Source organism: Anomaloglossus baeobatrachus, chromosome 2, assembly GCF_048569485.1.
Source record: "Anomaloglossus baeobatrachus isolate aAnoBae1 chromosome 2, aAnoBae1.hap1, whole genome shotgun sequence".
Taxonomy (NCBI): Eukaryota; Metazoa; Chordata; class Amphibia; order Anura; family Aromobatidae; genus Anomaloglossus; species Anomaloglossus baeobatrachus.
Genome location: NC_134354.1, coordinates 771,495,250 through 771,518,744, shown reverse-complemented (window position 1 = coordinate 771,518,744; position 23,495 = coordinate 771,495,250). Strand labels below are relative to the sequence as shown.

The following is a 23,495-nucleotide window of genomic DNA, read 5'->3' as shown; positions in this document are numbered from 1 at the left end:
AGGTCACTGCCCACTACAAGATCAGCCCACTCTGCAGAACAGGTCACTGCCCTCTACAAGATCAGCTCACTCTGCTGAACAGGTCACTGCCCTCTACAAGATCAGCTCACTCTGCTGAACAGGTCACTGCCCCCTACAAGATCAGCTCACTCTGCTGAACAGGTGACTGCTCCCTACAAGATCAGGTCACTCTGCTGAACAGGTCACTGCCCGCTACAAGATCAGCCCACTCTGCTGAACAGGTCACTGCCCCCTACAAAAGCAGCCCACTCTGCTGAACAGGTCACTGCCCACTACAAGATCAGCTCACTCTGCTGAACAGGTCACTGCCCCCTACAAGATCACCTCACTCTGCTGAACAGGTCACTGCCCTCTACAAGATCAGCTCACTCTGCTGAACAGGTCACTGCCCTCTACAAGATCAGCTCACTCTGCTGAACAGGTCACTGCCCACTACAAGATCAGATCACTCTGCTGAACAGGTCACTGCCCCCTACAAGATCAGCTCACTTTGCTGAACAGGTCACTGCCCACTACAAGATCAGCCCACTCTGCTGAACAGGTCACTGCCCCCTACAAGAGCAGCCCACTCTGCTGAACAGGTCACTGCCCTCTACAAGATCAGCTCACTCTGCTGAACAGGTCACTGCTCCATACAAGATCACCTCACTCTGCTGAACAGGTCACTGCCCACTACAAGATCAGCCCACTCTGCTGAACAGGTCACTGCCCCCTACAAGATCAGCTCACTCTGCTGAACAGGTCACTGCCCTCTACAAGATCAGCTCACTCTGCTGAACAGGTCACTGCCCCCTACAAGATCAGCTCACTCTGCTGAACAGGTCACTGCCCACTACAAGATCAGCCCACTCTGCTAAACAGGTCACTGCCCACTACAAGATCAGCCCACTCTGCTGAACAGGTCACTGCTCCCTACAAGATCAGCCCACTCTGCTGAACAGGTCACTGCCCGCTACAAGATCAGCCCACTCTGCTGAACAGGTGACTGCTCCCTACAAGATCAGCTCACTCTGCTGAACAGGTCAATGACCGCTACAAGATCACATCACTCTGCTGAACAGGTCACTGCCCGCGACAAGATCACATCACTCTGCTGAACAGGTCACTGCCCCCTACAAGATCACCTCACTCTGCTGAACAGGTCACTGCCCACTACAAGATCAGCTCACTCTGCTGAACAGGTCACTGCCCACTACAAGATCAGCCCACTCTGCTGAACAGGTCACTGCCCGCTACAAGAGCAGCTCACTCTGCTGAACAGGTCACTGCCCACTACAAGATCAGCTCACTCTGCTGAACAGGTCACTGCCCGCTACAAGATCAGCCCACTCTGCTGAACAGGTCACTGCCCGCTACAAGAGCAGCTCACTCTGCTGAACAGGTCACTGCCCACTACAAGATCAGCTCACTCTGCTGAACAGGTCAATGACCGCTACAAGATCACATCACTCTGCTGAACAGGTCACTACCCGCGACAAGATCACATCACTCTGCTGAACAGGTCACTGCCCACTACAAGATCAGCTCACTCTGCTGAACAGGTCACTGCCCACTACAAGATCAGCCCACTCTGCTGAACAGGTCACTGCCCACTACAAGATCAGCCCACTCTACTGAACAGGTCACTGCCCCCTACAAGATCAGCTCACTGTGCTGAACAGGTCACTGCCCGCTACAAGAGCAGCTCACTCTGCTGAACAGGTGACTGCTCCCTACAAGATCAGGTCACTCTGCTGAACAGGTCACTGCCCGCTACAAGAGCAGCTCACTCTGCTGCTACTGTCATCAGTGTCATTCCTATGACTACAATGTTTCTACTGATTCCAGAAATGATACAAACAGAAAAAGAGATTATATGTGGCAAAGCGGCCGTCGAAGTGACAGAGTCCTGCAGAATTACGCTACAGAGCTGAAATCTATCCTGATGGTAAAAGTTCATAGAAGTTTTAGTTCCATGTGAGTTTAGTTTAGTGAGTCACTGCGATGTGTGGGCTGTAAATGTAATCTGGGATCGGAATAATAATAATAATAATAATCTAATCCTTCTATCATTACAATGTGGATGTATCTGCAGGGTTCATGCACTTTATATCACATCACAAAATGTTCTCAGCGGATTTCCCCGCCAGGCGAGACACAATGGAAAACTTATACAGGATTATAAAAAAATATATATACACTACAACACTACAGTTCAAAAGTTTAGGGTCACTCAGATATTTCCTTATTTTTGAAAGAAAAGCACATTTTTTTTCAATTAATCTAACATTAAATTAAACAGAAATCCCCTCTATACATTGTTATGTGGTAAATGACTATTCTAGCTGCAAATGTCTGGTATTTAATGCAATATCTACATAGGTGTATAGAGGCCCATTTCCAACAACCACCACTCCAGTGTTCTAATGGTACATTGTGTTTGCTAACTGTGTTAGAAGGCTAATGGATGTTTAGAAATCCCTTGAAAACCCTTGTGTAAAACTGTTAGCACAGCTGACAACAGTTTTGCTGATTGGAGAAGCTATAAAACTGACCTTCCTTTGAGCTAGTTGAGAATCTGGAGCATTACATTTCTTGGTTCCATTAAACTCTCAAAATGGTCAGAAAAAGAGAACTTTCATGTGAAACTCGACAGTCTATTCTTGTTTTTGGAAATGAAGGATATTCCATGGGAGAAATTGCCAAGAAACTGAAGATTTCCTACACCGGTGTGTACTACTCCCTTCAGAGGAGAGCACAAACAGGCTTTAACCAGAGTAGAAAGAGAAGTGGGAGGCCGCGCTGCACAACTGAGCAACAAGACAAGGACATTACAGTCTCTAGTGTGAGAAATCGACGTTTCACAGGTCCTCAACTGGCAGCTTCATTACATAGTACCCGCAAAATGCCAGTGTCAACGTCTACAGTGAAGAGGCGACTCCGGGATGCCGGCCTTCAGGGCAGAGTGGCACAGAAAAAGCCACTGGCTAATAACAGGAAAAGATTAATATGGGCAAAATCACACAGACATTGGACAGAGGAAGATTGGAAAAAAGTGTTATGGACAGACAAATCGAAGTTTGAGGTGTTTGGATCACACAGAAGAACATTTGTGAGACGCAGAACAAATGAAAAGATGCTGGAAGAGTGCCTGACGCCATCTGTCAAGCATGGTGGAGGTAATGTGATGGTCTGGGGTTGCTTTGGTGCTGGTAATGTGGGAGATTTGTACAATGTAAAAGGGATTTTGAATAAGGAAGGCTATCACTCCATTGTGCAATGCCATGCCATACCCTGTGGACAGCGCCTGATTGGAGCCAATTTCATCCTACAACAGGACAATGACCCAAAGCACACCTCCAAATTATGTATGAGCTATTTAGGGAAGAAGCCGGCAGCTGGTATTCTATATGTAATGGAGTGGCCAGCCCAGTCACCAGACCTCAACCCTATAGAGCTGTTGTGGGAGCAGCTTGACCGTATGGTACCAAAAAGTGTCCATCAAGCCAATCCAACTTGTGGAGGGGGGGGTTGGGAGCATGGGGGGCAATATCTCCAGATTACCTCTGTACATTACCAGCTAGAATGCCAAAGGTCTGCAAAGCTGGAATTGCTGCAAAGGAGCATTCTGTGCCGAAAGCCAAGTGTGAAGAGGAAATTATTATTTCAAGTATAAATCATTATTTCTAACCTCGTCACTGTCTGGGCGATATTCTCTATTCATTATTCAACTCATTGGATAAATAAAAGTGTGATTCTTCATGGAAAAGATAAAATTGTCTGTGTGACCCCAAACTGTTGAACAGTAGTGTATGTCTGCCTTCTTCTAAAAGTCTGTTTAACCATCCAGAAACAGCGCCACCCTTGCCCACTGGCTGACTTTGGTATTACAGCACAGCCACCATTACACATGATTACAACATACAAACTGATATTGTCCAAAATTAGCAAATGTGTCAGTTTTCAGTTTCTCGCCATTTCAAGATCTCTGATTGTTGTCAGTGAATGAAAGTACATTATAATGTATTGGCGCTTTCTCATATAAGGAGCCATACAGAGAGGCAAGGAGCACATTATCATAGTCTTATTCACTGACAGCAAGCAAAGCTGTAGAAATGCAAAGTATATCTTGAAATTTGGAAAACTTTTCGTTATGGATACAGATTTGGAATAACAGTCTCCCTCTTTTGGTGCAATGCAGGCGATCCGGCCTCCGCAGAGTTAATCCCTTATCACATCACTTATTTCTGCACTCCGGTAATTGTACCTTGGTATTTTTAGATCTTGAAGTCGACAATCAAAAAGATGATTTATTAATTGCAGATTTTCTTGCTCCATTTTACAGGCAGACACCTCCAGATCATGAACGTCTTTCTTGTAGATATCAACCTGCGGGGGACAAAGGAATCTTAAACATGATCTTATCTCTATAATGGTCTTAAAGGGAATCTCCCTTTATAAACCTTGTGTCATTTGTAGGATCAATATTCTCTAATGATTCATTTCTTATTATATCTTTTTAGTTTTTGGAGCTGCATTTTTCTGATTCCAAGCTCCAAATTCCCAGTCACTGAATTAAATGGTAAAATTCTGTCTGCCTGTAGTCACCACTAGGGGGAGCTCACACTTCTGATCTCAGCTTCTATGGATTTGGTTGGCGTCTGTGAATTACCTCCCGTTTTAACCATTCATTTTCGCTAATCTCCTTCCGACTCTCCTCATCAATGTGCTTCACTGCGTCCTAAAAAATATATAAATATATAAGAAATCATTGTAATGTGTATATATATATATATATATATATATATATGTGTATATATATATATATATATATATATATATATATGTGTATATATATATATATATATATATATATATATATATATAAATATATATATATATATATATATATATATATATATATATATATATAAATATAAATATATATATATATATATATATATATATATATATATATATAATATATACAGTGCTGGCCAAAAGTATTGGCACCCCTGTAATTCTGTCAGATAATACTCAGTTTCTTCTTGAAAATGATTGCAATCACAAATTCTTTGATATTATTATCTTCATTTATTTTGCTTGCAATGAAAAAACACAAAAGAGAATGAAACAAAAATCAAATCATTGATCATTTCACACAAAACTCCAAAAATGGGCCAGACAAAAGTATTGGCACCCTTAGCCTAATACTTGGTTGCACAACCTTTAGCCAAAATAACTGCGAACAACCGCTTCTGGTCACCATCAATGAGTTTCTTACAATGCTCTGCTGGAATTTTAGACCATTCTTCTTTGTAAACTGCTCCAGGTCCCTGAGATTTGAAGGGGCCTTCTCCAAACTGCCATTGTGAGATCTCTCCACAGGTGTTCTATGGAGTTCAGGTCTGGACTCATTGCTGGCCACTTTAGTAGTCTCCAGTGCTTTCTCTCAAACCATTTCTAGTGCTTTTTGAAGTTTGTTTTGGGTCATTGTCCTGCTGGAAGACCCATGACCTCTGAGGGAGACCCGGCTTTCTCACACTGGGCCCTACATTATGCTACAAAATTTGTTGGTAGTCTTCAGACTTCATAATACCATGCACACGGTCAAGCAGTCCAGTGCCAGAGGCAGCAAAGCAACCCCAAAACAGGGATCCTCCGCCATGTTTGACTGTAGGGATCGTGTTCTTTTCTTTGAATGCCTCTTTTTTTTTCCTGTAAACTCTATGTTGATGGCTTTTCCCCAAAAAATCTCTACTTTTGTCTCATCTGACCAGAGAACATTCTTACAAAACATTTTAGGCTTTCTCAGGTAAGTTTTGGCAAACTCCAGCCTGGCTTTTTTATGTCTCGGGGTAAGAAGTGGGGTCTTCCTGGGTATCCTACCATACAGTCCCTGTTCATTCAGACGCCGATGGATAGCACGGGTTGACACTGTTGTACCCTCGGACTGCAGGGCAGCTTGAACTTGTTTGGATATTAGTCGAGGTTCTTTATCCACCATCCGCACAATCTTGCGTTGAAATCTCTCGTCAATTTTTCTTTTCCTTCCACATCTAGGGAGGTTAGCCACAGTGCCATGGGCTTTACACTTCTTGATGACACTGCGCACCGTAGACACAGGAACTTTCAGGTCTTTGGAGATGGACTTGTAGCCTTGAGATTGCTCATGCTTCCTCACAATTTGGATTCTCAAGTCCTCAGACAGTTCTTTGGTCTTCTTTCTTTTCTCCATGCTCAGTATGGTGCACACAAGGACACAGGACAGAGGTTGAGTCAACTTTAATCCATGTAACCGGCTGCAAGTGTGATTTATTATTGCCAACACCTGTTAGGTGCCGCAGGTAAGTTACAGGGGCTGTTAATTACACAAATTAGAGAAGCATCACATGATTTTTCAAATAGTGCCAATACTTTTGTCCACCCCCTTTTCTATGTTCGGTGTGGAATTATATCCAATTTGGCTTTATGACAATTTTTTTTTTCTATTGAAGACAAATTAAATGAAGATAATAATACCAAAGAATTTGTGATTGCAATCATTTTCAAGAAGAAACTGAGTATTATCTGACAGAATTGCAGGGGTGCCTATACTTTTGGCCAGCACTGTATATACAGTATATCTATCACTCAGCTATAACAATAAAACAGCAGACAGGTCAAGTGAATCACCTCCCATGGAATGTTAGGCAGCGGTGGATGGTCAGTTTTGGAAATAGATATACACACAAAGATCCCGAAACGTATACATCTCGGCTGCATCACTTAGGTTATTAATAGTGGTCTGAGGAATAGTCTGCCGCTAAATGCACTTGTGGAAATTATCAAGATTCGCTGCTGGCAGCTCCCTTTGCAGAAGCCAACCAGTGACATCCCAGATGTGCTCAATGGGAGACAAGTCCAGAGACGCTGCAGTCATGGGAGACAAGTGCAGAGATGCTGCAGCCATTGGAGACAAGCCTGGAGATGCTGCAGCCATGGGAGACAAGTCTGGAGACGCTGCAGCCATGGGAGACAAGCCTGTAGATGCAGCAGCCATGGGAGACAAGCTTGGACATGCAGCAGCCATGGTAGACAAGCCTGGAGATGCAGCAGCCATGGGAGACAAGCCTGGAAATTCTGCAGCCATGGGAAACAAGTCCAGAGATGCTGCAGCCATGGGAGCCAGGTACGGAGACGCTGCAGCCATGGGAAGCAAGTCCAGAGATGCTCCAGCCATGGCAGACAAGTCCGGAGACACTGCAGCCATGGGAGACAAGTCCAGAGACGCTGCAGCCATGGGAGACAAGTCTGGAGACACTGCAGGCCATGGTAGCACATTTAGGCCACATAGGATGATCACAGTAGCATGAGCAACATGCGGTCCGGCATTGTTGAAAAATGGCTCCTGGGACACTTTGGAGAAATATCTGGACTACTAAATCCACCATCCAATCAACATAATGCAAAATGTCTAGAGGGTTCCAGCTACCATACATTATGTCACCACAAATAATCCAAAAAGTAGGACGGCTGCAATGTTTCCTTGTAAAGAACACTTCGTGGTGAGGCCAACAGGGTCCCCAAACCAATCACCATCTACCATTGCGCCCAAGACAAAAGTGGGACTCATCACTGAAGAGGCTAGACCTCCATTGCAGCCTCCATTGCCATCTTTCTCTGTACCATGATAGCCTTTGAGAGTGGTGACGTGAGGTCAATGAAGAGGCCTTTTCGAGGAAATGTCACACCAGTCCCACTCCCTGGATTATGGTGTGGGGTGACATAATGTATGGTAACCGGGCTCCTCTAGTCTTCATTCCACGTACTCCAACAGCTCAACGTTACATTGATTTGATGGTGGAAACAATAGTGCGGCTATTTTTCAAAGGTGTACCAAAGTTGTTTTTCAACATGACACCACTAGCCACATGTTCATGCTCCAGTGAGCAGCCTGCGTGGCCTGAACGTGCTCCCATGGCTGCAGCGTCTCCAGACTTGTCTTCCATCGAGCAAATCTAGGACATCATTGGTCGGTGATTACACAGGAGCTGCCAGCAGTGGTCTTGATGATTTGCCCAAGTGCATTCATCATGGCAGAACATTCCTCAAACAACAATTAGTAACCTCAGTGATTGCAGCCAAGGCTGTAAGTGCCGGGATTTCTGCACATGGTGCTCATACTCCAGACATTTTGAAAAAGCTATTTCCATTTTTCCCCATTTGCAGATCGGAAACATGTCTGTCCATCATGTGATCTGCACAACTCCACGACATTTCCTTCTTGGTCTTGTAATTTCAATGTGCAGGAATATAATAATCTCTATCTGACTTTATGAAAGTCGAGATTTTTTTCTGTTCAGAATTTGTTGATTATTATATGTCAATTTTTTTTTCACTATATTTAGCCATTTCAGGGATTCACATGGAAATACCGTATGTTACCTGAGTTGCGATCTCTCTGGTTTGATCCATTTTCTTCTCTGTTTGTTTGTCTATCTCGTGTTTTGTTTTTTCCAAGTTTCTTCTGAAATATTCTTTTCAGGATGAGAAACAGAAATGAAATTAAAGAAGAACTCCGGCAGTAATACGACAGAGAAAGGACAAAACATTCATGTTTAGGTGGTCCTTGATCTGGGATAATGACTAAAGGAAAGAGGGGTTGGCAATTTTTTAAGATATGTATCCAAGTATTATCTGGAGCGCCTACTGTAGACCGAGGACTGCCTGAAGGATCAAACTACTGGAGACCGAGGACTGCCTGAAGGATCAAACTACTGGAGTCCGCGGACTGCCTGAAGGATCAAACTACTGGAGACCGAGGACTGCCTGAAGGATCAAACTACTGGAGTCCGCACACTGTACAAAGGATCAAACTACTGGAGACTGAGGACTGCCTGAAGGATCCAACTAATGGAGACCACGCACTGCCTGAAGGATCCAACTACTGGAGACCATGAACTGCCTGAAGGATCCAACTACTGGAGACCGCAGACTGCCTGAAGGATCCAACTACTGGAGACCGCAGACTGCCTGAAGGATCAAACTACTGCAGTCCGCGGACTACCTGAAGGACCAAATTCTAGAGACTGAAGACTGCCTGAAAGACCAAACTACTGGACAGCAAGAACTGCCAGAAGGACCAAACTACTGGATAACGAGGAATGCCTTAATGATCAAAATACTGAACATCGTGAATTGCCTGAATGCTCAATCTACTGGAGACCAGGAACGGCCAGAAGGACCAAACTACTGGAGACAGAGGACTGCCTGAAGGGCCAAACTACTGGAGACTGAGGACTTCCTCTAATGGCAAATTACTGGTGACCGAGGACTGCCTGAATGATCAGATTACTGGAGAATAAGGAAAGCCTGAAGGACCAAACTACTGCAGACCGACGACTGCCTAACGGATTACACTACTGGACACTGAGGACTTCCAGAATGCTCAAACTACTGGAGACCAAGAACAGCTAGACGGACCAAAGTACAGGAGATCGAGGAATGTCTGAAGGACCAAACTACTGGAGACCGAGGGCTGGCTGATGTATAAAACTACTAGACACTAAGGACTGCCTGAATGATCAAACTACTGGAGAATGAGGAAAGCCTAAATGACCAAAATATTGGAGACCAAGGACTACATGTGGGATCAAACTACTGGAGAACGAAGACCGCCTGAATGATTAGATACTGGAAAATGAGGAAAGACTGAAGTACGAAACCACTGGAGACAGAGGACTGCCTGAACGACTGGCATGAGGGCTGCCTGAATGATCAAACTACTGGAGACCAAGGATTGCCTGAATGATAAAATTAGTGGAGACTGATGACTGCCTGAACAACCAAATTACTGTAGAATGAGGAAAGCCTTTAGTATCAAACTACTAGAAACCAAGGACTGCTTGAAGGATCAAACTACTGGGCACTGAGAACCGCCCGAATGCTTAAACTACTGGAAACCAAAACTACTGGACACCGAGGACTGCCTGAAGTACAAAACTACTGGACACCGAGGACTGCCTGAAGTACAAAACTACTGGACACCGAGGACTGCCTGAAGTACAAAACTACTGGACACCGAGGACTGCCTGAAGTACAAAACTACTGGACACCGAGGACTGCCTGAAGTACAAAACTACTGGACACCGAGGACTGCCTGAAGTACAAAACTACTGGACACCGAGGACTGCCTGTGGCACCAAACTAGTGGAGAATGAAGACTGCCTGTGGGTTCAAACTACTGAAGATCGAGGACCGCCTGTGGGATGAAAGTACTAGAGACCCAGGACTGTTTGAACGACGAAATTACTGGATACCAAAAGCATCAAAGGACTGCTTAAAGAAGTGGAAAACTAGTGAAGCCCATGAACCACCTTTGGCGTCAAACTTCTGGATTTTAATGTATGTCTGAAGTGTCAAACTACTGAAGACCATGGACTGCTTGAAGCATAAAACTGCTAAACTTAAATCCAAGGACTGCCTGAAGGACTAAACTATTGAGCATCACGGGATGTCTAGACTCAGGTAATGGACACCTAGAGAGCTCTGGGTGATTACAGTTCTGGACATTAGTGTCTTCTTCACCAAACATATGTTCTTCAAGAACTGATTCTGGCACCAAAAGAGGTTCCAAAGAATCAGACACCATGGACTGAATAAAGCACTAGTCTATAGGGCACCAAAGAACTGGTAACCACATGATGTATGGAGCACAAAAACCATTGGACACTGTAGAAGATCTAATACATGAGCCACAGTTTGATTCTTGGGCCTCCAACAAGGACTGTTTTGGGGCACCAAACAATGGAAGACTAACGAGACACTAAGGACTCTCTGGAGCACTGAACTAATGAACACCAAGAACTGTGTTAGGGGCACCATAATTCTAGAAATGCTCCTCCAGTGTCCATGGTCGAATGGACAGTAACCTGTATTACGTTTCCACAGCATCTATGACATCCAATTTTGCTTGCACACCTCCTGTATTTTCTATGGTGTAGTGACCTTTTTTTTTACAACAGTATCTTCTTTAAAAAAAAATAGTACATCGAGATTCCTAACAAGTAAGTGAGGGCACACCATCTACCGCTTCTCGAAATCCCACCGAACTGACCGTCTATTTCAGAGAAGTTCTGCTTAATGTCGCTGATCTCTTCCTGTAGGTGGTTAATCTGATTGGCGTGTCCCCCGCTTCCCACATTTTTATACTGCAGCCAGTAATCCTTCTCTGCTTCTGCCACCAAAATCTTCTGCTCCAGACCATTTATCTCCCCACGAAGCTCTGAAAACAGACGTAAAAGTCAGGAATGAAAGACGCCATGTTTTTCTTCAAAGTATAGGCAAATCCACTACGCACCAGTAGAGTGAAAACTGTCACACTCACGTATGAAGCATGTGTAGATGGTTGTGGCATTTTTACACACATTGTTATACTGTGTGTATATACATTATATATCTATATATATAATTGCCTTATTCTGTCTGTCTGTCTGTCTGTCTTGCTCCAAAATTGTGTCCTTACGGTGACAAACAGCGGATTGGCTGCTGGGCTCGCCATGGCCCCGCCCCCCGCACGGATTGGCCGCTCGCCTCGGCTCCACCCCCTCGCACGGATTGGCCTCTTGCCCCAGCCCCCTGCACGCATTGGCAACTAGGCCACACCCCGCCCCCCTCACGCATTGCACGCTCGCTCTGGCCCCGCCCCCCGCACGCATTCCCCGAACCGACTCCCAGGTGAGTGCTGTACCCCCGGGAGCCCACATCAGCGTACGCCGGCGTACGCTGGTGTGGGCTCCCGTGCGAGCGGGGGGCGGGGTACACTGGTAACCATGTAATATTGTAGTATGGTTACCAGCGTACACCGGCTCCCAGGTGAGCGCATCAAGGTCCTGCAGCGGCGGAACACACACACACGCACACACATAAGAACAGACACACACACACATCAGATCACACTCACTCTCACACACACCTCACACACACATCACATCGCATCCACATACTCACAACATCCCGTGATATCGCTTGCTTCTCGGCGGCTATCCTGTGCGTGCAGTGACCTTCCAGGACCTGCCGGAGGATCACATGGCCGGAAGCATGTGGTATCTCCGGATGTTGTGATTGTGTGAGCGCTGTGCGATATCGTCAGTGTGTGTGTGCGTGTATGCGATCGGATGTGTGTGAGTGTGTTCTGATGTGTGAGTGTGTGTGTGAGTGTATGCGATCGGATCTGTGAGTGTCGGCAGAGGAGCACGGCGTGCAGCACAGCTGCTGGGACCGCCCACCGGTGGGCACAGGGAGAAGTGGGGTGTGTGTGTGAGTGTATGCGATCAGATGTGTGCGTGTATACTGTCTGATGTGTGACTGGAGCACGATGGGGGGTGCACAGCATGGGGGATGGAGCACGATGGGGAGTGCGCAGCATGGGGGATGGAGCACGATGGCGAGTGCGCAGCATTGAGGATGGAGCACGATGGGGGGTGCGCAGCATGGGGGATGGAGCACGATGGGGAGTTCGCAGCATGGAGCACGATGGGGAGTGCGCAGCATGGGGGATGGAGCACGATGGGGAGTGCGCAACATGGGGGATGGAGCACGATGGGGAGTGCACAGCATGGAGGATGGAGCACGATGGGGGGTGCGCAGCATGGGGGATGGAGCACGATGGGGAGTGCGCACCATGGGGGATGGAGCACGATGGGGAGTGTGCAGCATGGGGGATAGAGCACGATGGGGAGTACGCAGCATGGGGGATAGAGCACGATGGGGAGTGCACAGCATGGGGGATGGAGCACGATGGGGAATGCGCAGCATGGGGGATGGAGCACGATGGGGAGTGCGCAGCATGGGGGATGGAGCACAATGGGGAGTGCGCAGTATGGGGGATGGAGCACGATGGGGGGGTGCGCAGCATGGGGGATGGAGCACGTTTGGGAGTGCGCATCATGGGGGATGGAGCACATTTGGGAGTGCGCAGCATGGGGCATGGAGCACGATGGGGAGTGCGCAGCATGGGGGATGGAGCACGTTTGGGAGTGCGCAGCATGGGGGATGGAGCACGATGGGGAATGCGCAGCATGGGGGATGGAGCACGATGGGGAGTGCGCAGCATGGGGGATGGAGCACAATGGGGAGTGCGCAGCATGGGGGATGGAGCACGATGGGGGGTGCGCAACATGGGGGATGGAGCACGATGGGGGGTGCGCAGCATGGGGGATGGAGCACGATGGGGGGTGCGCAGCATGGGGGATGGAGCATGATGGGGGGTGCGCAGCATGGGGGATGGAGCACGATGGGGGGTGCGCAGCATGGGGGATGGAGCACGATGGGGGGTGCGCAGCATGGGGGATGGAGCACGATGGGGGTTGCACAGCATGGGGGATGGAGCACGATGGGGGGTGCGAAGCATGGGGGATGGAGCACGATGGGGGGTGCACACCTCCCCCCAAAACACACACACACACACACCGCCACACACGCACTGCACAACATACCACACACTGGGAACCACAAACACTGCCCTACACAGACACCCACACACACAGACAACGCCGCGCACACACAACACCCCACACACAAACACCGCGGCACACACAAATATACGCACATACCGCACAACACACACATTGCACAAAACATACCTCCCCCAAAACACACAGACACACCCCACACCCACACAAACCGCGCAACACACACACACAACGCTACACACAGCGCTCTACAAACAACGCAACATACAAACAACACCGCTCTCACCCCCCGCCACACCCAGACAACACCCAGAACATGTACAGCCCCTACACAAACACTTGGTAACTACACACAACAACATCTATATATATATAACAAAAATCATACATTAACTACACAATACGTAAATTCTAGAATACCCGATGCGTAGAATCGGGCCACCTTCTAGTATATATATATATACACACACACATCTCAAGATGCTGATTAGACAGCATGATTATTGCACAGGTGTGCCTTAGGCTGCCCAGCATGATTATTGCACAGGTGTGCCTTAGGCTGGCCAGCATGATTATTGCACAGGTGTGCCTTAGGCTGGCCAGCATAGTTATTGCACAGATGTGCATTAGGCTGGCCAGCAAGATTATTAAACAGATGTGCCTGAGGCTTGCCAGCATGATTATTGCACAGGTGTGCATTAGGCTTGCCAGCATGATTATTGCACAGGTGTGCCTAAGGCTGGCAAGCATGATTATTGCACAAGTGTGCCTTAGGCTGCCCAGCATGCTTATTGCACAGATGCGCCTTAGGCTGCCCAGCATGATTATTGCACAGGTGTGCCTAAGGGCTGGCCAGCATGATTATTGCACAGATGTGCCTTAGGCTGATCAGCATGATTATTGCACAGGTGTGCCTTAGGCTGGCCAGCATGATTATTGCACAGGTGTGCCTTAGGCTGGCCAGCATGATTATTGCACAGATGCGCCTTAGGCTGCCCAGCATGATTATTGCACAGGTGCGCCTTAGGCTGGCCAGCATGATTATTGCACAGGTGCACCTTATGGCTGCAGGATCAGAGTACACAATTTGTAGTATATAACCCTGGAAACACATTTCTGCATTGGAGCTGTATACACAAAGCAAATATGCAAATCTCATGTACTATATACAGTGGTTGAAATAAGTATGGAACACGTCACCAATTTGGTAAGTAAATATATGTCTAAAGGTTCTATTGACATGGATTTCTCACAAGGTGTCGGTAACAACCCATCCAATTCACACAGGCAAAGAAATCAAACCATAGAGGTCCATAAATTTAGTGATGTGTTAAAATGAGAAATGACACAGGGGAAAAGTATTGAACACACTTACTGAAATGTAATTAATACTTTGTACAAATGATTTTGTTGGTGATGAAGCTTCAAGATGTTTTCTGTATGGGGAAACTAGTCACCTGCATTGCACGGGTGGGATTTTGGCCCATTCTTCCACACAAACATTCTTCACTTCTTGAAGGTTCCATGGGCTCCTTCTATGAACTCTGAGCTTTAGTTCTTAAATTTTCTATTGGATTTGGGTCCGGTGATCGGCTCAGCCATTCTAGCAGATTTATTTTCTCTCTCAAACCAGTTGAGAGTCTCTTTGGCTGTGTATTTGGGATCATTGTCTTGTCCACCCTCGTTTCATCTTCAGCAACAGATTTCTATCAAGAATATCTAGGCACATTTGTCCATTCTTCCTTCCTTCAATTATATGAAGTTTGCCAGTGGCGTATGCTGAAAAACAGCCCCACACCATGATGTTCCCTCCTCCACACTTTACTGTTGTTGGTGTTTTGCCTTTTGGCCTCCAAACATGGTGTGTATTATGGCCTCCAAAGAGTTCAATTTTGGTCTCCTCTGACCAGACTATACTCTCCCAGCATTTCACATGATTGTCTATATGTTGAGCAAACTTTTAAACAAACTTGAATCTGCTTTTTGTTCAGCAATGGAGTCTTGTGTGGTGAGCATGCATACAGGAGCGTGCATACAGGAGCGTGCATACAGGAACGTGCAGACAGGAGCGTGCATACAGGAGCGTGCATACAGGCCATGGAGGGGGAGTGCATTACTGATTGTTTCCATTGAAACAATTGTACCGGCTGATTCCAGGTCTCTCAGTAGCTCTCCTCAGGTGGTTCTTGGCTCTTGGACAACTTTTCAGATAATTCTTTTCACTTCTCTGTCTGAAATCTTGAGGGAAGCACCTGGTTGTGGCTGGTTTATGGTAAAATTATGTTCTTTCCACTTCTGGATTATGGCCCCAACAGTGCTTATTGAAAGCTTCCGTAGTTTAGAAATTCTTCTGTAGCCAATGCCAACAGTATGTTTTGCAAGAATAAGGTCTTGAGACAGCTCACTGGTTTTACCCATCATGAGATGTTTCTTGTGAGACCCCTTGATACCTTTTTATCGTCCATCATTTGAACCAGTTGATATTATTTTTCACTAAGTAACAGGATTGCTTTCTAACTACTGATAGATTTCAGCTGGTGTCAGGACTTTCCATGGCTTGTTACACCTCTCTTTGTTCATGTCTTCAATACTTTTTCCCTGTGTCATTTCTCCTTATTACACATAACATAATTTATGGACCTCTATGCTTTGATTGCTTTTCCTGTGTGAATTGGATGGGTTGTTACCACCATCTGGTGAGAAATTCATGTCAATAGCCCCGTGAGAAATATATTTACTTTGAAAATTGGTGACGTGTTCAATACTTACTTCAATTCCATAGTTTTAAAAAAACCAAGTGACATAAGAGCACGACTCTGCTAACCGTACATTAATAAACCGCACCTATGTGGTCACCAGATGTCCAGAATTGAAATTCAGTCACTTGATGTAAGAAATGATGGTTTCTATTCAGTGACAACAAGCAGTAATCTTGAAATCCAAAACTAATTGATACACACAGAAAATTAGCCACATGTCTCCATCTACGGCTCCCTGTATCTCAGCATCCTGTGACACATACAGACACTAAGGATCCGATTATACAATTGCATTTTTTTGTCATTTTTCTTGTCTTGTTGCAGCTGTTGCCGCTTTTTTGCGCATAAATTCTTCAAACCGTGCGCAAGCTTCATGAAATTTGCAAAGTAAAAAACGTTTTTTCTAATTTTTGCTTACTTTTTAGTGCAAAAAGTTGCACTCTTTGCAAAATGGGACAAATATTTTGCTAGAATTTCCAAATTTTGTGACTTTTTAAAAAGTTGCATTTCATAAATGAGTCTAAAACATTTGGTGTAAAAATCAGAAAACTAAACAAAAAAAGACAACTTTAAAAAAGGGAGCAAATTGTTCGCAAATGTAAAAGTCATTGATTGAGAAAGTATTTATGCCCAAAGAAATGTACAAAAAAGCAATGATGAATTGAGTTTCTGCAGCTGCATCCCCCTCTTCTCCCCAACTTCATGTCTTCATTTTAAATTTATTACCCTTGCCCCAATAAAGGATTCTAATAAAGGAGTCTTTCAGTTATGAGTCTCTTCATCCCCTCCTTCCAATTTCTGTCTGTTTTTTTTTTGTCCTGATGAGTGACTAAGGAGGGTTGTTGATATTAGCAGAGAGACTACAGACAGGGAGAGGAGAATTACAGGATGCTGGAAGATGAGGGAATGACTACTTTACCCTGATATTGGCTTGGTGGTCCTACAAACAGGCTTCCATTGGATGCTTCTCTCCTTTTCTAGCTGGAACCTCACACATGTATGCAATGATGAATTGAGTTTCTGCAGCTGCACCCCCTCTTCTCCCCAACCTCATGTCTTCATTTTACATATATTACCTTTACACCAATAAAAGGATTGTAATGAAGGAGTCTTTCAGTTATGAGTGACTCCATCCCCTCCCTCCCCTTTATGACTGAGGTTTTTTTTCGGGATGAGTAACTAAAGCCAGCTTTACACCTTACAATTAGGTGTGCGATCTCGTATGCGATGTGACACGCCCAGGTCGCATATGCGATTGAATGAGATTGCACGTAGGTGGTTCATTTGCTGTCACACGTGCGTTAGTAGTCTATGTTAAATTGATCAATTTTATGTGCGATCCTTTAGATCATGTGCTCTGTGACGTATGCATTGGGCACCTTTTTTTTATTTTTATTTATTGACTTGCCAAGCGTGTGTAATGTGTAGGGATGCGTTTTTACTATGTCATCTGCCATTCAGCTCTGCTACATGGCCGCTAACAGCAGACACAGACAGCCATGTAGCAGAGCTGAATGGCAGATGACAGCAAACACAGACAGCCATGTAGCAGAGCTGAATGGCAGATGACAGCAGACACAGACAGCCATGTAGCAGAGCTGAATGGCCGCTGACAGCAGACACAGACAGCCATGTAGCAGAGCTGAATGGCAGATGACAGCAGACACAGACAGCCATGTAGCAGAGCTGAATGGCAGATGACAGCAGACACAGACAGCCATGTAGCAGAGCTGAATGGCAGATGACAGCAGACACAGACAGCCATGTAGCAGAGCTGAATGGCAGATGACAGCAGACACAGACAGCCATGTAGCAGAGCTGAATGGCAGATGACAGCAGACACAGACAGCCATGTAGCAGAGCTGAATGGCAGATGACAGCAGACACAGACAGCCATGTAGCAGAGCTGAATGGCAGATGACAGCAGACACAGACAGCCATGTAGCAGAGCTGAATGGCAGATGACAGCAGACACAGACAGCCATGTAGCAGAGCTGAATGGCAGATGACAGCAGACACAGACAGAGCCGCACTGTCAGAATGAACTCGGGTGAACTTCACCCGACTTCATTCTCATGCTGCGGCTCTGTCTGTGTCGCATCCTGATTAGCGGTCACCTGTGAAGGACTCACCGGTGACCGCTAAACTCCTGAGTAACTGAATTAATCTGTAAATTACAGTAAATAAACACACACAGCTGAAAAAATCCTTTATTAGAAATAAAAACACACACATATACCCTGGTTCACCACTTTAATCAGCCCCAAAAAGCCCTCCATGTCCGGCGTAATCCAGGATGCTCCAGCGTCGCTTCCAGCGCTGCTGCATGGAGGTGACCGGAGCTGCAGCAGACACAGCCGCTCCGGTCACCTCCACACAGCAAATGAAGACAGCCGCGCGATCAGCTGAGCTGTCACTGAGGTTACCCGCTGTCACTGGATCCAGCGGTGGATGCAGCGGTGGCCGCGGGTAACCTCAGTGACAGCTCAGCTGATCGCGCTACTCACCGCTGCTCCTCTCACCTCCACGCAGCAACTGAGGTGAGTAGCGCGATCAGCTGAGCTGGTAACTCCTTATTACCCCGATTTGCCAACGCACCAGGGCAAATCGGGAAGAGCCGGGTACAGTCCTAGAACTGTCGCATCTAATGTATGCGGCAATTCTGGGCGGCTGTTGGCTGATATTGTTAGGCTGGGGGGCTCCCCATAACGTGGGGCTCCCCATCCTGACAATACCAGCCTTCAGCCGTATGGCTTTATCTGGCTGGTTTTAAAATTGGGGGGACCGCACGCCGTTTTTTTTAATTATTTAATTATTTGTTTCACTGCACAGTATAGACACGCCCACCGGCTGCTGTGATTGGGTGCAGTGTGACACCTGTCACTCAGCGTGGGGGCGTGTCTCACTGTAACCAATCATAGGCGCCGGTGGGCGGGTAAAGCAGGGAATACCAGATTGTTTAATGGGCGGCCGGCTTTTTCAAAACAGTAAAAGCCGCCGGAGCAGTGTGAACGCCGTGCAGCGCCGCGCCGGGGATCGGAGATCGGTGAGTATGAGAGAGGGGGTAAGAGGGATAGACTGACATGGACAGAGAGAGAGGGACAGAGATAGTGACGGACTGACAGAGATTAGTGAATGACACATTGTGAGGCGCTTCAGAACGCAGCTTTTCAGCTGTGCTCTGAAGCCGACCTTTTTTAAGCTGCGGTGCAGAGCGCACACCTGCGCACATAGCCTCAGACACCAAAATCGTATGAGGGATGTCACACGTTTCAATTGACTAGGTTCATACAACAAAACGTCCAATGTATGAGGAATAAACGACGTGTATGCGATCACCGTATTTTCGTTCAATCTTGATTGCACGTAGGTGTCACACGCAAATACGTCACGAACGATGCAGGATGTGCGTCACTTACAACTTGACCCCAGCGACGGATTGAAAGATTTATTGAAGCGTGTAAAGCAGGCATAAGGAGGGTTGTTGATATTAGCAGAGAGACTACAGACAGGGAGAGGAGAATTACAGGATGCTGGAAGATGAGGGAATGACTACTTTATCCTGATATCGACTTGGTGGTCTTACAAACAGGCTTCTATTGGATGCTTCTCTCCTTTTCTAGCTGGAACCTCACACATGTATGCAATGATGAATTGAGTTTCTGCACCTGCATCCCCCTCTTCTCCCCAACTTCATGTCTTCATTTTACATATCTTACCTTTACCCCAATAAAAGGATTGAAATGAAGGAGTCTTTCAGTTATGAGTTGCTTCATTCCCTCCCTCCCCTTTATGACTGTTTTTTTCAGGATGAGTGACTAAGGAGGGTTGCTGATATTAGCAGAGAGACTACAGACAGGGAGAGCGGAATTACAGGCTGCTAGAAGATGAGGGAATAACTACTTTACCCTGATATTGGCTCGGTGGTCCTACATTCAGGCTTCCATTGGACGTTTCTCTCCTTTTCTAGCTGGAACCTCACACACATATGCACTGAGGAAAAGTTACTGCAGCTGCATCCCCCTCCTATCCCTCCTTCCTACTTTTTTTTAATACATTACTATTAATGAATTTTATTGGTGACTTAGGAGTATTGTGAACATTTATAAAGATGGGAAAAGATATGGTGACTGCAGATGCCAAGTTTGATTGCAATATGTGCAATCGGAGCTGTTTTTTCCTGGCAATAAAAGCCGTAGATTAACCTTCACTTACAAGGTCATCCCGAACAAGAGCATTTCCATGGAGGATTCTCACGAGGAACATTCGCCCGCTTATCTAAGCTTTGGTTTTGTGCTTCCTTCCCTTGTTGAATTCCCCTCTCATTTGACTAAGCAGATCCTTGGGCTTTTGAGCTCCACTTTAAGGGCGGCCTGCGATACTTAATTGCTCTTAAACTAATAGACTTGCCGAGATGAAGTGGAAGAGGGAGCCGGGAGATCTGGGCTCTAGGGAGATAAATGTTGAGTATTACTGCAGCGCTGTGCAAAAAAAAAAAAAAAAGTAAAAATAATCTCATCCCCAGGAGAATTTCACTGGGAATATCATATAGAAAATATTTTACGATGAATCGGAGGCTGGTATTTAAAGGGACAGTACCTCTAAAAATGAAGGCAAGTAAAAAACATTTTTCAGCCTTTCTACAAGATCTTCTAAAACATCATATCTACCAAACATCTTCAGCTTAATTTGACATGCAGCTCGGAGAAGCCTTCTGCTACAGCAAGCTGCATCTCAGCAAAAAAAAAAAGGAGCAGCCCATGCTCCATAAACATTTTTAAAACTTACAATGAAGGAACAAGTGTGAGAAATGGATTCCTCTTCTCCTTAGGCTAGGTCATCAATGTGTGAGAGGCCACGAACTGACACCCAGTACCCCCACTGATCAGCTATTCTCGGTACCAGTGCCTGCAGTGGTCGAACCGCTCGGATCCGTGGTTTGCTGTGGCTCAAGGGTCTCCAGACCCGGGGGCTCACGGCCACTTCAAATGTAAAGGGGGTATTCACAGCGGATAAGAGTTCGTGAAGCCACCGGGGTGGCTTATTGGGGACAATTCGTGAAGACACTTTCCTCCACAGGTTAATTGCCGGGATGCCTGAAGCTACTACCTGACATAGAGTCCTGTACCCCGCCGTGCTTTCGGTCCCGGACCGGTTATTAGGCTTGAGATGCTGTCCGTCCTCTAAGACCGGGTCTAGGCACCCAGCCTCAATACCCTGCAACCGGGTCTCCGACTCATCCGGGCCCAGACCACCGTCTGCGACCCAACCGACAACATACAGGGAGCTACTACTTCCTCAGCCCCCTTGAGGGCTAACACTGTTCTGCTGACTTCCCTCCCAGCAGCCTACCTGACCCCTAGGTGGGCGGCCCTATTCCAACTAGGCAGCCCATTAGTGTGTCTGACAGGGTGTGATGTGAGGTGTGGTTGGGATTTGGATGCTGATGGAGGCAGTACCATAAGTTGGGAACCCGGAACCATGAGGGGTCGAGTCCTGCACCAAAAGATAAAGAGGGTGCAGTACCCTGTGACACCCTGACTAGTCCAGGGGCGTCACATGTACATGCTCAGTTCCGGAGCTGCCTCGTCAGTACTGCACATCCGCGTCCTATTGATTGGAATTCAAGGTGGATTTGCAGTACCCGGTGGCGAATGCTACCAGAAGATGGAGAAGCTCCGGAACTGAGCATTTCCGGCCAACTGTTGCCGCTGCCGGCACCAAGAACAGCTGAACGGCGGGGGTAACAGGTGTTGGACCCCGGCTGATCACACACTGATGACCTATCCTAAGGATAGGCCATTAATGTTAAAGTAGTGGACAACCCCTTTAAGTACACATGTAGAAGACTTGACCCAGTACTTTTTATACGTTTTTTTAACTATCGTCTTATTGTGAAGATCTCATGTCTGTTTTGGTCGGGACACCATATCTTAAAAGGAAAGAAGATGGAAATTTAGATATGAATCAGATTAAAAATAAAAAGCAAAACACAATATTCTGACACTTAGCAAAACTTATGTGAGAATGCCGAGCTGGCCGTTTCTCATGCCGGTTAGAGCGCGAGAAGTGTTTTTTAATTTTTTTTTATCAACTTTCGACTTATCTGAGATTTGGTCTGATGATGAGATTGGAGAGAAGACAATATCTAGCTGCTCACAATACATCTGGACCCTAAGATTGGCGAACATGGCATAAAAGCTCTTGCCTCATAGTGTTATTTAACTCAAAATTGGACCTAAAATTGCGCTTTTTTTATAGATGAATATTTAGGATTACCGGGTACTATGATACAATGTAATATTTGGTCCAGTACCTTCAAATAGAATTTTCTTTTGGCGGATATATCCCCATTTCTCTTTTATCATCTCATCCACTTGTTCTCTATTGACGACTTCTTTCTTTTCCACTTCTTTTTCCTGGTCCTTTGCCTCGCTCAGCAGCTCCTTAACGTGCACGGATTGCTCGGCTTTCAGGCGCTCATTCTACGGGGTACATTAGAGTCAATGATACTTGCTTACTTCTTGCTTACCTATCAAATGTATGTTACCATGAAGAAGCTTCCCAGCCTGCGGTACACGTACCCTATGCGGTTTGTCCCGCACCCTCAGGGGGTATGCCTACCATCTGAAAAATCACAACCCTACACTTCACTTCACTTGTCCAGAAATGTTTCATCACCAATGTATAAGCCTCGCACTTGGAGTAGGAACATCAGATTTTACTCCCTGCCCTCTCACGCTTTGGCAGCAGCTGCTCCCCACCATCACCACCTCCTGCTCCCCCATCACTACCTCCTGCTCCCCCCCATCACTACCTCCTGCTCCTCCCTATCACTACCTACTGCTCCCCCATCACCACCTCCTGCTCCCTCATCACTACCTCCTGCTCCCCCCCATCACCACCTCCTGCTCTCCCCCATCACTACCTCCTGCTCCCCCCCATCACCACCTCCTGCTCCCCCCATCACCACCTCCTGCTCCCCCCATCACCACCTCCTGCTCCACCCATCACCACCTCCTGCTCCCTCATCACTACCTCCTGCTCCCCCCCATCACCACCTCCTGCTCCCCCCATCACCACCTCCTGCTCCCCCATCACCACCTCCTGCTCCACCCATCACCACCTCCTGCTCCCCCATCACCACCTCCTGCTCCTCCCCATCACCACCTCCTGCTCCCCCCATCACCACCTCCTGCTCCCCCATCACCACCTCCTGCTCCACCCATCACCACCTCCTGCTCCCCATCACCACCTCCTGCTCCACCCATCACCACCTCCT

At 46.6% G+C, this 23,495-nt stretch overlaps 1 protein-coding gene across 2 annotated transcripts in view; it reads right to left on the bottom strand.

Annotated features, from left to right (window-relative positions):
• CCDC83 (coiled-coil domain containing 83) overlaps positions 1–23,495 on the bottom strand; it is a 111,906-nt gene that overhangs the window by 40,939 nt on the left and 47,472 nt on the right. For both annotated transcript variants that reach the window (XM_075334702.1, XM_075334704.1), the window contains 5 exons: positions 22,530–22,698; positions 11,099–11,266; positions 8,428–8,519; positions 4,673–4,741; positions 4,268–4,389 (listed from right to left, as the gene is read on the bottom strand). In XM_075334702.1, coding sequence (XP_075190817.1) covers positions 4,268–4,389; positions 4,673–4,741; positions 8,428–8,519; positions 11,099–11,266; positions 22,530–22,698 — 620 coding nt within the window. The remainder of the gene's footprint in view (positions 1–4,267; positions 4,390–4,672; positions 4,742–8,427; positions 8,520–11,098; positions 11,267–22,529; positions 22,699–23,495) is intronic.